The sequence below is a fragment of the Pleurodeles waltl genome, chromosome 10 (genome assembly GCF_031143425.1).
Source record: "Pleurodeles waltl isolate 20211129_DDA chromosome 10, aPleWal1.hap1.20221129, whole genome shotgun sequence".
Lineage (NCBI taxonomy): Eukaryota > Metazoa > Chordata > Amphibia > Caudata > Salamandridae > Pleurodeles > Pleurodeles waltl.
Genome location: NC_090449.1, coordinates 1,020,085,989 through 1,020,101,604, shown reverse-complemented (window position 1 = coordinate 1,020,101,604; position 15,616 = coordinate 1,020,085,989). Strand labels below are relative to the sequence as shown.

At 42.9% G+C, this 15,616-nt stretch overlaps 1 protein-coding gene across 1 annotated transcript in view; it reads right to left on the bottom strand.

Moving 5' to 3' along the window:
• Window positions 1–1,942: 1,942 nt before the first annotated feature.
• Window positions 1,943–15,616, bottom strand: part of CAPN7 (calpain 7) — a 231,305-nt gene continuing 217,631 nt past the window's right edge. The window contains exons 19-21 of the mRNA XM_069211930.1: window positions 8,055–8,185; window positions 6,815–6,907; window positions 1,943–6,013 (exon numbers count right to left, since the gene is read on the bottom strand). Of these exons, the coding sequence (XP_069068031.1) occupies window positions 5,869–6,013; window positions 6,815–6,907; window positions 8,055–8,185 (369 nt within the window). The 3' untranslated portion in view covers window positions 1,943–5,868. The remainder of the gene's footprint in view (window positions 6,014–6,814; window positions 6,908–8,054; window positions 8,186–15,616) is intronic.

Sequence of the window (15,616 nt, the reverse complement as noted above, 5' to 3'; positions counted from 1 at the left end):
AGGCCAGAGCCTCAGATAAAGACTCAACACTGAAGCAGACAAAATATAACCCACTGGGTGCAATGGGAGGAAGAGTGGAGGCTGAAGACAAACAAAATATCTAACAACATTAATATGTTTTCCTTAAAAACGCATGCAGCCATGCCATCCTCCTCTCTCCTTTTCTTCCCCCCCCCTCTTTTCTCTCCCTCTTCCCCTACTACGAAATATAAAATGCAATTTTCTACAGTACCTTTTACTATGCCTTCTGGCCTTGGTCTATAGATTAACAATGCAACGCTTGTTTATTACAGCTAAGGTTGTATTTCTCATTGCATTCAGTTTTATCTGATTTTTTTTACTAAAAAAAATAGTCGTTTCTTATGTTGAACTGTTCATTAAAATAATTTAATAAAGCATTATTAAACTCAAAAAAGGATGCGGGCATAGCGATAAAACTCAAGACAAGCTGCAGGAAAATATCAATAACAAGAAAAAAAAGCACAAAATCTTCAGCCAGGGAGGTGGGGGACACATCCATGTTGCGCTAAGGTGCCACTGGAAACTCTGGAGCATCATGAAACAGAACGTATGCCATTCAAGGCGCTAAGGTGCCACTGGAAACTCTGGAGCATCATGAAACAGAACGTATGACATACAAGGCGCTAAGGTACCACTGGGAATGGCGGACGTGCGATGTGCATATGCCACACAGTGCTGAGAGGCCTTTGTTACAGTGGGCGTGCCCTATAGAAACATTCTGAAGATAAAACATACTATCCAGTGCTAAGGAACCATTAGAAACAGTGGATGGATGCTAAATAAAAACTCCTGATCATAACAGAACAAAACACAATATAACCCTGCTGCATTGTAATTTTAATTACGTCTGAGTAATCTGAGTAGTTTTGGTAATTTCAGGTTATTCTTGTGATCCAAAATTACAAAAAATTGCACAACTACTCCATTTGCGTAATTTATGGCAAAAATACCTACTGCAGGATCACAGGGACAGAGTGCAATAGGCTGCTGTTCATGCTGTTGCATTTAGCTCTATTTTGTTAGCACAAAAATCATCCTTGGGGTCATGAAGGTGCATTGTGCACTTAGAAAATGGCGCTAAATGCAGGGTTATGTTCCTTGCGTAATGCAATTCCATGTAATCTTGCGTAATTTTCTGTAAATACGCTACAGTAAATTACACATGTTATGCCATCCCCTACTAAAAACTCACCTTTTCTGAGTCTTTTTAGGTCAACTGGCAGCGCACAAGCGCTGCTTTTCTGACGTGTTGTTATTGATTTGGGCTTTTAACCACACCCACCTCACGCCTATCACTACCGCTCGTTCTTGGGCTTGCCCTCCAAAAATCCTTTATCATCATTGGTAAATGCTATATGTTTGTCCCTCCTTGGGGCGGTTTGGTTACCCGCCTTGGCCATCGACCCCGTTACATGGCTAATTGCACTTTTGCCAATATGTTTGACTGTGAGCGAACTTCTTTTTCCTTTTGTGTGTCTCCTTCACTCTCAAGGCGGCTGTGGCGCTTTGAATCGGCGCGCTTATGTGAAACGGTTTTACTTTTCATTTTCAATTTATGTGGCAAGAAAAGTCCGTTTAGGAGTTTACAACGCTAATAGCTCTATCTCAAACAAACGCAAGACCCACTGCATTACAAACGCTTGTTTAGATAAATGGTTTGAGGAATTTAAGAAATCCTTCCTTGACCTATTTTGTCTCACTGTTTATCTCTTGCTTGCTTTCTATTCTATATGATTAGTAAAATGTTTAACTGACCATTTGGTGCAGTCACGCTATACAAAACAGTTAAGTAAAAAATACTGAACTGCTAGTATTTTATCACAATTCTTAAGTAAAACATCATCTGTAACAAGCATAGCTCAAGCAACGACTTTGTAAGGTGGGAGTTTTAGGGGCTATTACCAAAGAAATGTGGACAAACTGAAGTTTAGAAGCACTTTTTATTTTCCCCCAGAACATGTATGAATGCACACTGTAAGTGAGGCAAATATTTTTGGGAGGCTTTAGGTGACATTTTTAGGATGTCTGAAACCGATGCTCAGCAGTGCTTGAAAATGTTCTCACAATAAATACATTTCCTGATCTGTTAAACATTGCAAGCGAGTCAACAATTTCCAATGGAGTTTGAGAGAATACCCTGTAATAAAAGTCTAAGAAAAAATGACATTCAGCAGTGTTTATATTCTCACAATATATATGTGAAATATAAAACCTGGAGAGCTATCATTGCAAGGAAGCTAGAGAGACGTTTTGTGCCAAAACGATTTTCCCCTCACCTGCCCCCCCAAACTGGGCATTTCTTACACTGAGATAAAACAAAGGAAGAGAACAAAAGCGTTCCTATTTTCAAAACATAATATTCTTCAGTACAATTATATTGGCAACATGGCTTTCGTTTTCCCCATTTCCATCACAGGTTGTCACTATTATTTTTTTTAAGATCTCTGCACTTGGTAGTTTGGATTTTCTAGCTACCCCGAATGGCACATTCTCCATTCGCAGGTGATGTCTCACTCACAAGTGGCCGACATGGCTTAAACAAAAGTTTGAAATAGAAAATAACATTGGAAAATTAACACGGTGCATGGTTGGCTTGGTAATGGGTGGACCGATCGTTACAGAGTTCTGTCAAATAAGTTTCAAGCTTCGAGGGTTTACCCCACATTACCTGCCTTCCATCTCTTTGAAATATGGTTGACTCAGAAGAAGTCACCAGCTGCTTGTTCACTGTTGTCAAAGAAGCTCTGAAAGCTCCAAGGCTAGGTGACAAAAAGTGTCTTTTGCCCTTCCCCAGGGTCATCTTAAATAGGGAAGATCCTAATCTGCAACAGGCAGGACAACTGAAGAATGAATAACTACCTAAACTCAGTATGAGAACATTTTTCATTATACTCCACCCGTTCTTTATTTTTTAGAAGCTGGTTTACTTTTTTATATTTTCTACTTTGTCTTTCATTTTCTCACTTATATGCAAAGGTTGCTCCCTGACCAATTGCGAATAAGGGTTGAAATTGAAAATATTCGTCATTCATTTTCAGAAAAACATTTAAAGTGGGCTAAAAGAAACTCTTAACCGATGTCCGTGTCTCCCTATTACTTGCACCTTCTCAGAATAGGAGCAATTCTCCTAGTTTGATAACCCCATCTCTCTTTGGCTTCTGGCTGCAATGCCCATCCTTCCTCCCAAATGCATGCCATCCCCTCACTTTGAAGCCCTCCTCCTGCCTCTACTGGACTTTTTGTAGGTACTGTTCCTCCAGTGTTTGCCACTGCACACATTCAAGACCTCTTGTTCAAAGGAAGAAGTGATTCACATGTGAAGAGCAGAACCTGTGGGTTGGGGAAATACTACTCTTATAAGCAAGTTTAAGTTGGATGTATCTAACACACTTTTTTAATAAGATCATATGGACTCAAAGGACTGAGACGAAATACAGTAAACATTTGTTTCAAGTGCTTTGCTTTGGAAAAATCTTCTTATTCACCTTTCATATAGCCCTTTTTGTGGCAAAAGCCTTCAGGTGTAGGCTCAAGTGCATATGTTTAAGTTTGAAGGATGATTCTAATTGCTGACCAGACCTGGTATCATGTAGGCGAGAAGACAGTAAGCATGTACAGTAAATAATTCATAGTCCATGGCCATGTACCAATAAAACCAGTGGAAACAAATCAAACCTTTCTAGATAATAATCTGGCCTCCAGGAACACGGTAACAAACTATAGAGGTGTTAACAGAATGTTCAAATCCGGGGCTTAAAAGAGCGGACGCACAACTGTGAGTAATTCTATAATGTGGTTAGAAGGCAAGGAAAATAGAAACAGGCTCTGTGCCATGGTGCAGAATGAACTGAGAGCCCTACCAGAGAGTGGAGCTGTACTAGAAGCCATCAAAGCAGTGGATAGGCAAGCAAAACGCAGGACAAGCACATAGTAGCCACTGGACCAATGGAACCACAAGCCATGTCAGTCACATACCAAACTTGCTAGACTGCAGGTTCAGTGTCTTCTATAGTGTGAGATCTGTCAAATCCATTCTACTTCCTCAGATAGTCATCAACTCAACCAGACTTCATCTGCTGCCTCCAGGTACCACGGGGCCTATCAAAGATGATTCCCTCCAGTTTCTAGGTTCCCCCTTTACAATTTGTGCAGAGAGGAATTCCCATGTGGGTTGATATTCCGGTAGACATATTTACTAGGTCCATAAACACTGGATCTGATTTTTCTGGCTGGAAAATCCAGCAGATACAATTGCCTTGAAAGAAAATTGCACTCCAGCCTGGAGCCATTCTTCCGCTGCCACCTGACCCACAGTCAAGGCACAGAGAGAGCATTAGCTGGATGTAATGATCTCCCCTCCTATCAGCAAACTTTCTACCCTTCCCTTGTGCAACCTTGCCATTGCCCTAGAAGTGCTTGTAAACATTTACAACCTGCTAACAGCAGGTGGAAAATATCTGTGTTAAACTCCCTGGAATCAATAATTCTACTCAGAACCTTTGGGTCCATACATTTATAACCCATTCCAAGGGGTATAACTCGTACTTGTAGGAATTCTATGCAGAGATTCTGTCCGATACTGGAAATTCCGGCCATCCAGAATCTCTGCAAATAATTTCTGCAAACTTGTAATCGGGACCCAGTGGTTTCAAAGCCTTGGGAAAGACACATTCTGCTGGCCTCATCTTCACAGAACGTACAGTGCAGAATCAGCTGAAGCTATACAACGTAAAAGATTGTACAGTCTAAATAGCACATCAAGGTACCATATAAAGAATATAATGCAAACAATATTCAAGCTGTAGAATATATTAAGTGAACATTTTGGTGAAAGATAAAAATGGTACCACATATTGCATCTATAACTAGAAGCCCTTGAAGGTAAAATACAGCTGGATTGCCATATTGCTTTAGGTGTCAGTTTATCCTGTGGGCCCATACTTAATAAGATTAAGGGCCTGATTACGACCTTGGCGGATGAATACTCGGTCACAAACGTGACGGCTATCCCGTCCGCCATTTTACAAGTTCCATAGGATATAATGGAACTTGTAATACGGCGGACAGCATATCCGTCACGTTTGTGACTGACTAGCCCACCCGCCAAGGTTATAATCAGGCCCTAGGTGTCAATGTGGCGACTTAGCGCTGTTCCTTTTTACTGCGTTGACATACAAGCATTCCTATTGATGTTTGGGTGTTGATAACTTCATATCACATCAAAACCTACAGAACGCCTACAAACAATTATGCTGCCCACCACTGTGCAATATCATCAAACCACACTCACCAACACATTCTGTAAACTTTTGTCACAAACTGAGATATATCCTTCTCTTTAGTCAGTAATGCATCAAAACATGCAACAGTACACATAACATCCAGGGAGGGTTTCACGCTACTCCACAACTCGCAAAGCGTAGTTATTCACGCCTGAATACATGTACTGCGTCTGACTTCCCGTCAGACATTACAGCATTTCAGGTGACGTTCCAGGTTTGAACCTCCTTATGCCCAAGACCAAGAAGGCTGGCAAATACCATTTTGTATTCACAGTTCCCAAAGTCCATAAAAGGCACAGTCATATGGAGGGCCTTCAACCTTCCCTGTTTTCCTTCACATTCTGACCTGGAGAAACAGATTGTCGATCAAATGCGATGACATAGATCCTGACTGGTTCGACAGTCAACCAGTGTGATCAGACGCTGAGTGATACGTTGATTACTTCATGTAAACTTTACGTGCTCCGTAGCTTCCTTTGTGCAGTCTCTGGAAGCGGTTGTGATTTCTAGAAGTCCTAGCCATTGTCCGTGGTCCTGAGAAGGTTGCAGAGCTTCAGCTTCCCTTTCATTGTAGTGACGAGATCTTGACTGGGGTCGCACTGTTAAAGTCCAAGAAGAACGGACCCTCTTGTTGAGGAAGAAAGGTAGTGGGGATAATATTATATACCCCAGCGGGGATGCTCTCTAGCTCCAGATAGCAAAAACCACATCTGCAAAAAATGTCACACCGGTACAAAATCAGTAATATTTCATAAACTTTATCAGTATGATGAAAGTAAGGTGGGTAGACTAAACCCTACAAATATAAGAAACTTTTACACTAAGAAGCAACAAAGCAGGTTTAAGATGGTAACCTGAAATAGACACAGACTAATGCGGTTTTAAAAATCAGGGGATCTTATTCAATGAAATTGCACAGTTGAGAGGCCTAAGCTACTGAATATCAGCACACACCCTCACATCTGCATCAGACCTGAAAAATCATTCTCTTTCCATGGCCTCATCATCTCCTTGCAATCTCACCCCCCATAATAGGAACAGATTATTACTTTTCTACTATCTTGCCTCCCTCAAGTCCTCAGGCCTAGTTTCTGTACCTCTATATCTGACTTCCTCCCACCCTCTATGGACTGAGCCACCTAAATGTTGATGCGAATATCAAATAAGAAAAAAAATAAACAAGCATTGATTCTTCATCCTCCCTCAAATAATATCCTGTTTCTCGCCATTCTTTTCTGAAACCATGAGAGTTTGCTTACTATCTTAAATCAAGCTACTTAATAACCTCTAAGTTTAAACTTCCAGTCAAACAGAGAAAGTCTCACCACATGTGGCAAACTTTATCACCTCTACCTGCCTCAACCAACTATGCTCCATCTCTTCTCTCCTTGACCGCTTTGTGGTATTCAGTGCAGCAGATTATACCACCCTATTCACAACACTTGCCCTTGTCCGAAAAATGCTGAACAGTAAGATGTGAAATCACAGATAAAGACGGATGTTGCATTTACCTGTAATCTCCACTGCTCTTCTTCTGAAAGCCTGAAGGTCCTGGTTCACTGACAGCAGAAACAGTGACCACTTCAAACCCCACACTGTACTGCCTACAGCATGAATAACAGGGAAAGCAAAACAAGAGCACTTAGATTTTTTTAAGTCATCATCATCATCTTTATTCGATCATACCAAAGATGATCATAAAGATTTACATAATAAAAGAATGCACATGTTAAAAAAGCAAATAAAAATGGGAAACGTTTTAAGAATAAAGGAGCAAATACATGCACAAATATAATGCCTTATTTAAAAACTCGCCATTAAAACATAAAATACGAAAGCAACAATACTAAGGACTATGAAAACCAAAACAAAGTGCAATAAAAGTGAGTAAGAGTAAAAAAAAAAAACTAACAAAAACAAAAAAAAAAAAAAACATACTCTTCCTATATTGTAAAATACTTTTAAAACAACAGCCAACTGTGAAGCAGTTGTCATAGTCATGACGTTGCTGAAGGTAAACCAGAGGAGCTTTACACCTTGTGAACTTCTGCCTGCGCAACGGTGGCAATGAGAATCGCCTGGTATAGGCAATATCAAACTTACAAAAGAGAACAAAGTGCCATAAGGTCTGCGGAGATTGTTCATCACATGGGCAGATGCATATGTCAGCAGAAGAATATTGCCCAATTGGGAAACATAGCATCCTGTGTACCGCCCCAAGTCTACATCGAATCAATAAAGTGTGTTCATACACATTCTGCACTTATATTAAGTAAGGGGCTGTCCCCGCTGCCAGTTGAATAATCCAGAAGTCTCTGACAGCGGGCCTCACCACCGCTATGTTCTCCAGCTTAGCCTGCCTATGGTTTAAGCAACTACCCTGAAACCAGGTTTGATCTTTTTTGAGGATGGTATCTGAGTTCTGAGAATGAATGGGCTATATGGAGGATAGCAGGGCTCGCACTTTATAATTTTTTTCCTGTGTGTCGGGAAAGTCTATTTAAGTGGTTCATTTACTATGCCAGACCTCAATCTGCTATTTCGAATTAGAGTTAGCTGAAGAACCACTGTATGATTTCTTTTCGCTTACCTTGAAAATAAAGAATACATCATGCTATGATGGGCCACTGATAGACAAACGTAAAGTACAGGTTTTATGAACAAAAACACTAAAACACACAGCAAACATGAGCCGCTGGCAAGCTACACAACTGTGGACCCTTTAGGACGTAGATCTTGCTGTTCACTTACCTGGGCCCTCTCAGTTCCACCAGCAATGGCCCAGATCTCTCCACTTGGAACTGGAAGATGGGGTTGTTCTTGTAGGAATCTCTAAAATTACCACAGCCACCGGCACTTGCACCTTTCCACTGCCCATTTACCTTTCAAAACATGACAGAAACGTTATGCATGTTCCCTTTTAACAAAGATTATAAGTGTATTAAACATAACATACATAGGTACTGCACTTTTTGCAATCTGAAGAACTTTCCCAGGCACAAACTAGCACAAACTGTTGCGATGCACTACTGAATTAACAACACTCTTGTCCGATCAAATTTTTATTTTGTTGATTAATTAAAACCATCAACGGTACAAAAGTCCTACAACAGTACAAAATAGTACTACGCAATAAAAACTTGAAAGAACAAACATTAAAATGTTTGTGACAAAGTGACTATATTTGTAAACCTTTTGACCTACGCATGACTAGGATAATTCATTTTGTGAACAGGAGGGCGATATATGTAAAAGCTACTAATTACATAAAATGAAACCAAGACTGATGTATAAGAGGCTTAGGGCACACGTTTCCCCATGACAGTTTTACATACAACACAACAGCAAAATAACTTTATAATAAAAAGGAAAACTATCCACCCTCCCAAACACTGCTATATGAGGCACTTCATTTCTCATGTAATTGTCACACTTGATGTGAAGCACAAATAGTCCTTAACTTCCTTGGATCAGCTCCGCGGCACGACAGTCTCGGTGGACGTTGTATTATTTTGTTCCTCATGCCAGCTGTTCCCTGCAGCTTTAATCATGGATTTGAACAGTTGCCTTTTCTAAGGTTAAGTGTCACCTTCGGAAATTTGACTTATTTACAAATAAGTTGTGTGTCCTGGCCCATGACGCTAGTAACATTCGTAAAGAGCTGCATGTAAAGGGTATCAAAAAAGCTTGAAACTAGTGGCAGAGACAATCCACCTCGTAATACCATCTGAAAATTGGGTGATCTTTTTTGTGGAACACCAAAGACTACAAATAAGTGACCTTAACTTGTGGGGGTGATAACAGGAGCGGTCACATTTGTTTGATGACCAGTGAACTCACCCCAGATACCTCATAAGGTCTTAGAGGAGGCAAAATTCATGACTTGAGGAGGAAGGAAGACAGACTAGAAGGTAATGGTTTGAGTATTTTTATGAAAATGTGATCTTACTGCGCTTGTACATTTACCATGGGACTCCCATCTCTACGACAGGGAATGATTCAAGATCTATGAAAGATCCACCACTCAAGAACGGTTCCAGCCTAAAGTGGAGAGTTTGGACTCGACCAATAATGGAGACATTCCTTTTTTGAAGCCCTTACCATTTTTGATTTAAAAACCTTTATGTGTCATTGAGAAGAAGAAACTTTGCAGTTTGGAGGCTCCATGGGTGTGCCGAATGCTAGGTTACGGTAAATATGCAGCTGCTAAGTAACGGGGCTGGCTAGTTATGCTATAACACCGGCCCCTGTGCTTATTCCTCTTTGTATGGGCTGGAAAAATAAGTTGAAAACATGAGTTGCAAAGTCCAGCATATGTTTATGTGTATGCAATCTGGCCATACTCAGAGGAGACAGTCTGAAGTTCAGTGGTCTTTGCTTGGTAGTGTACATATGCTGGGTGGGTGTGGGTAACTACTTCCTACACTGATGAATAATGCTCCCAACTTTCAGCTTGAGAAACTATAACTCATAGGTTTACCTACCCAATAAGAGTGACCATTGGTGAAAGAACAAATTAAAGAAAGATGTGCAGCTTTGGGTCCAAAGCAGAAAGACCAACTCTCTTATCAGGAATAACCTACGAGTAATATGACAATGTCACATTCTTCATCTTTAAAACTCCTAAGGAAGGCCCTGATAGGCCGAATAACCAAGTATGTCCACAATGACAGAGACAAGTTTGAAATCAGCATGATGTAAGCAAAAACGGAGCCGTTACTGAGCCCCTGCCTTCCTGTTCAACAGATTTTTACCAGAGGAGAGAACAATGGTCTATCCTTGGTACTTGCCAAAGCGCTCTAGTCAAGGAGGACAAGTAAGGAGTGGTAAGGAACTGGACAACTTTCTTTGATAATGATGCTTGAAAGGGGAATTTTCTTTATCCTTTAGTGTTACAACAATGACCGTTGTAAGCGTACACTGGTCCTCCTTTTCAAAGCACTTGTGTCGACCACTGCCATACTGCAACTGGTGAGACTTTGTAACTCATCTGAAGCAATCCATATGTGCATGAATGTGTATAAATAAGGAAAAGGTGGTTACAATGTACGTATCGCATTGGAGCCCGTAGTGCTGTAAATCAACATGATCTGCACTCTTACTATCCAGCAGAGGGTGCAAACTTTGCAAGTTGTTTTTCTGAAGAAGTTTGTGGCCTCTATGCCTCGTTCTCAAGAAGACATGAGAGAGATGCACAATGCACCGGGACAAAGACTACACCTCAGATTCTGTTTATCCTGGTGAGTGGCATAAGTGGAGTGTAGCAAAGCAGGATAGTAGGTGTGTACAAATACAAGTGCATTTGGAATAAAAGAAAACTGAGAGAAAAAACACAGGAAGGATGAGCTCACCGCTAGGGACACAGGAAGGCGAACGTGAACCTACAGCACTACAGCTTAGAAATCAATAGTTACAGGGTAACATTTTCCGTTTGTGGCATGTGCTGCTGTAGATTACATGCTCTGCATGGACTATAGGGTAGTGCATTTCCTAGCCTTTAGGTGGGTGTGAATGTCCACACACTAATGTGTAGGGAAAGTGCGTGGTGTGTTGACCATATAGTGGTCTTATATACATGTGCTACCCAAAAAGGTCATTGTAGCTTCCTATTTTCTATTAGGATTTGCCCGAGCCACCAAATTTAGAGTTATTTTCCCCTAGTATGCCATATGGATGCATTTAACTATCCATCTCACAGGACACGTCTCTGAAATGGGATTTCCCAAGTGGAGTTTAGCGAATGCTACAAGGAGTTGCTTTATCTTGTATGGCTTTTGTTCCATCAATGTAATAGCCTAGGCTGTTTAGACATCTAATGTGTGTAAAACTCTTTCGGCCACAACATCAGGGTGTGGAAAGCAGACTGGCAACTCAATCGTTTGATTAACATGAAAATGGAAAACATCTTTGGCTGGAAACCAGGATTTGTCCACTGGACAATTCCAGTCCTGTGACCCTGGATGAAAGGCTCTTCTACTGTTAATGCCTGCAACTGGGTCACCCTTTGCAAGGAAGCAAATGCCACCAGGAATGAGACTTTTAAATATTGTATTTCACAAGAGTGCAGAAGCTCAAACGGGAGTCCATAAGTATAGTGAGGACGACTTCAAGGTGCTATGTAGGGACCAGAGGTGTTCCTGAAGAAATAATTCTTAAGATCTTTCATGAAAGATGTATATTGTCTGTTTTGCAAGAGCACAGCTATTACTGCTTAGCATAATCTAATGGATGTATATGTCAAACTCATCTTCTATTTGTTTATGCAGTAATGAAAAAACACTTCCACTCTGCTGCATAACATGCTTGTGGTAAGCTTACAGGCCTTACAAAGGATTAGACTATATACTCCTCCTTACATTTAGTGTACCCAAACCCTAGCACCTGAGGTGTCAAAGGTGTTAACTTTTGGCATTTGGATCAGTTGACCCTGATGCTTGGTTAGAAGATCTGCTCTGATGGCCAGCTTCTTGTATGGGTGGACAGACATTTCCAGAAGCACTGAGTAACATGGATGCCTGGCCCACTCTGGTGTGACAACAAAAAGCATCAGGGGCATCTACCCAATATTCTTCACTATAGAAACGATCAGAGGTAGTGGAGGAAAATCATAAACACATATCCCTGACCAGTTCAGCCACAGTGCATTGCAAATGCACCAGTGGCGTGGGTAACTGGAGACTGGAGTCTAGGCATTTTGTGTTTTCTGTGGTGGTGATCAGATCGGCCATGAATCACCATCAACTCCAAGTCCTTTGATAATCCTCTCCCACTCATCTACTTGCTGATGTTCCTTCTTAGCAGGGCTGAAAAGTCGTTATTTGCCACCCCCAGGAGATGCTCTGGTAGGAGCTGCTCAGATAATAGATAAATGGGCCCAGTGCCAAACTGATAGGGTTAACACTGACAGCAGGGGCTTGTTTCTGGATGTAATAAATGGCGTTCATATTGTCTGTCCTCATCCGGGCTTTTTTTTTTCTTTTGTATCGAATTAGTGGGTAAAACACTATCAGTGCCAATTGGACCCCTGACATCCTCTAGAAGGTTGGTATCACACATGTATTGGTCTTGCATCTAAGTAGCCTGAACAGTCATATTATTCAAGTGTGCCTCCCACCCCTTGAGTGATGCATCTGTTTTGGATTTTGAAACAGACCCTTATTGGTTTTTACCACAGAGCCATTACAAAAAGTACACTGGGTGAGTCCGTTCAGTTACAGTAATAACAATAACAACCTGATGGACCCCCCCCCCCCACCAACCTCCACCCCTCCACTCAACGTCATCTCTGAGGATTCCCATTTCCACCACCACTGTGTCCATTTTCAATTCTAGGGCTTCTCTGGAATCTTTAATTGGCTGCAATATGGCATCTCCACGCTCGGAGCATTCCAGAGAAACCACAGTCATGTCCCACCCCTCAGTATTGCTTGGTCCTGCCGCAAACTGTGACATGGTGGTCACCTCTCTATTTTTATATCAAGTAATATCAACAGGTGTTCTTCCAGGAATCCTTCAAATGGGAAAAAGTTTTTTTTAGTGCGGTATGGATATCACATCAATCTTATTCAATCAATGATTCAAAGATCCAATTACTCAATTCTCAGGCTTAGTAATAGTCACCTGAATTTTCTTTATATTTGAAAGAATAGTGAAACTGATTCGGCTACACAGGTGCTTCAAACTGATGGTGCAGTGAAAAGTGCAAAAGTGATGTGCCACACACAAGTCCCAAAAATATATACAACATAAACAGCACAGAGAGGCAGCCACTGGTTTGAGTTACTAAACACAGATAGGAACTTCTAGTGTTCTTAATGTCCAACTACTAATGAATATGTGTTGCGTCTATCCTATGTCGACTTTTCGACTCCAATAGGAATAGATAGTCCAGGGTCATAATAATGGTAGACAACTAGCCCGCATTATTGATGGTACATTCTAGAAATAATTCCTGCGTATCAGCCTTGATTGGTCTACAAAAGACAGAGAACCCATAGCACTGAAATGAATACAAATCAATTATTATTGCATATATGCATGTTTGTCAGAAGTTGATATGAAAATCACGCTGTGAGTTTGGCAGGCAAAGAGAAAAAGGAGACATGCATCAATCCAAAAGTATAGACAGAAACTAGAACGGGCATGGAAGTGTGTGATCACACCCAAGTATGCGTCACATGCGGAAAGAACAAGCGGTGTTAAACCACAAGTAGAAGGAAAGATGGAGCCACTCCCAGCGCAGCATCCTACGACTGCCTCTAGTCCAAACCAACTTTAATTGAAATATATGCAGACCTACACAACCATCATCCGTCATGTGCATATTTTTATACCTTCTGCCCATGACAACACCCAACGGGGGGAAGTAAGAACCAGGGATCCAAACTGAGCCACCAGAGTCTCAATAGGGGAGTTGGTGGGTCCCCAAGTTGATCAACAGAAGCGTTCAGGGGCTAAACGGGGCTAAGCAACCATATGGCCTGCAGGTATCACCCTTGGTCAAAGGAAGAGGGATTAATCTTATCCAGGAGCTATGTACTCAGTGATGTCCTTGGGTTCCCCTCTGCTACAATTATTTCCCCTTATTGTCTTACTTTTCTCACCACAAGTCTGGCGAGGGAGAAAAAGGTGCTCTCGCTTTCTGCGGATAGGGGGGAAGCCTTGCCCTGGTCACCCACTCGCCAAAGCTTGTCCTCACCATTGGCAGCTGCCATTCCACAGGTGCTGCACAGGCGCCTCAGGATCTGTAATGGGCCCAGCATTCGTCCTCTGCACATATAATGTGACCGAGACCCCAGCGTGCCATGCGTGGGCCTGCATCTCAAACCCACTACTGCTCACAGCTCTGATATACCAGTTGAGAGGGTCCTTCCGCTGGTGCCATGGTACAAGTTCCACCGGTCGGCTATGGCAAATACCAAACTCGCTGCACTAGGGGCCCCAACAACAGGTTCCAGGCTGCACCCCTGCATTCATCAATACTCTCACCAGTTCTGCTTCGCACTTTGTCCCTCCACTGGATCTTGTGTCCAGATGGACTCTCCCCGGATGCACCAACATCAGCTTGACATGCTTAGGTGGGGGCCTTCTGTATGAGGGGAGACCAATGCAGCTACTGGTGATCCACAGTCCCCCCGCAACAAGAGGAAGGTGCAGTATACAGTGCTGGGGTACCATTCTCAGGGGTGCCTCACCCTATTCTTCTCTACAGGTTGCCGGGGGTGGGCCAACCTCACATACTCTGTCTCAGCAGCTGCTTTCCATGGCTATTGACCCTAAGCATAGATACACCCTCTTGTGTCCACTCCCTTTGGGGAGTGGGACAAAAACCTAACCCTACTAGTCCCTGTCCTCCAAACTAAGATGGAGGATTTTGAAAGGGGGGTGGAGGGGTCACTTCAGCTCTAGACACCTTAGGGGTGGTCCCATCTGAGGTGGTCACTTCTCCCTGCTTTTGCTCATGCAGCTTTGCCCTCACCTGTGGTATAGTGCACCCTGCCTATAGATAAAAGGCCTGCTAGAGGGATGACTTACTTATGCCACAGGCAGTGGTTTGTGGGCATGGCACCCTGAGAGGCGTGCCATGTCGACTTTGCCTTTTTCTCCCCACCAGCACACGCAAGCTGCAAAGGCAGTGTGCATGTGCTTGGTGAGGGGATCCCCAGGGTGGCATAACAGCCACTGTGAACCCTGCCTACTCTGCACCCAACGCCCACGGCCCAACCGACTAGAGCTGGTCCCCAGGCGATTCTGAGCAAATGCCCACCCTGGTTTGATCCCTCCGGTCCACCACGACAATGCCTGCAGCCAGAATCCCGAGGGCCCCCCTAACCGCGACAGAACCGGACGAAGATTCCCAATGCCAAAAGGTACCCCTGCACCATAGCCTACTGGCCTTGGGGAATCCCACCGGCCCTGGGGAATCCCACCTTTGGTGCAGCAACATCCAGCCGACAGCCCCTCTCCTTGTCCAGCCTTTGGTTTCCCAGAACTGACCCCCTGGACTTCACCTGCAGCATCTTTGTGGCCCCCGGCCTCCCTATAGGAAGGCATTGGGAGCCTGACGCTGTGTTTGTACCCTGCTCCCAGCCGCCCCTGCGCCGCTGACTGTGTGTTTTTGGTGCTGACCCGGTGCTCCTCTAAACCCCCAGGGCTGCCTTCCAAAGACACGGGTACTTACCTGCAAGCAGGCCTGAAACCGAGTGCCCCCCAGTCTCCATAAGAGCCATTGTTAAATTTGCCTCCTCTTTAACCTCTGCACCTGGCCGGCCCTGTGTTGCTAGTGGTGGGTGTTTGGGGTTAACTTGAACCCA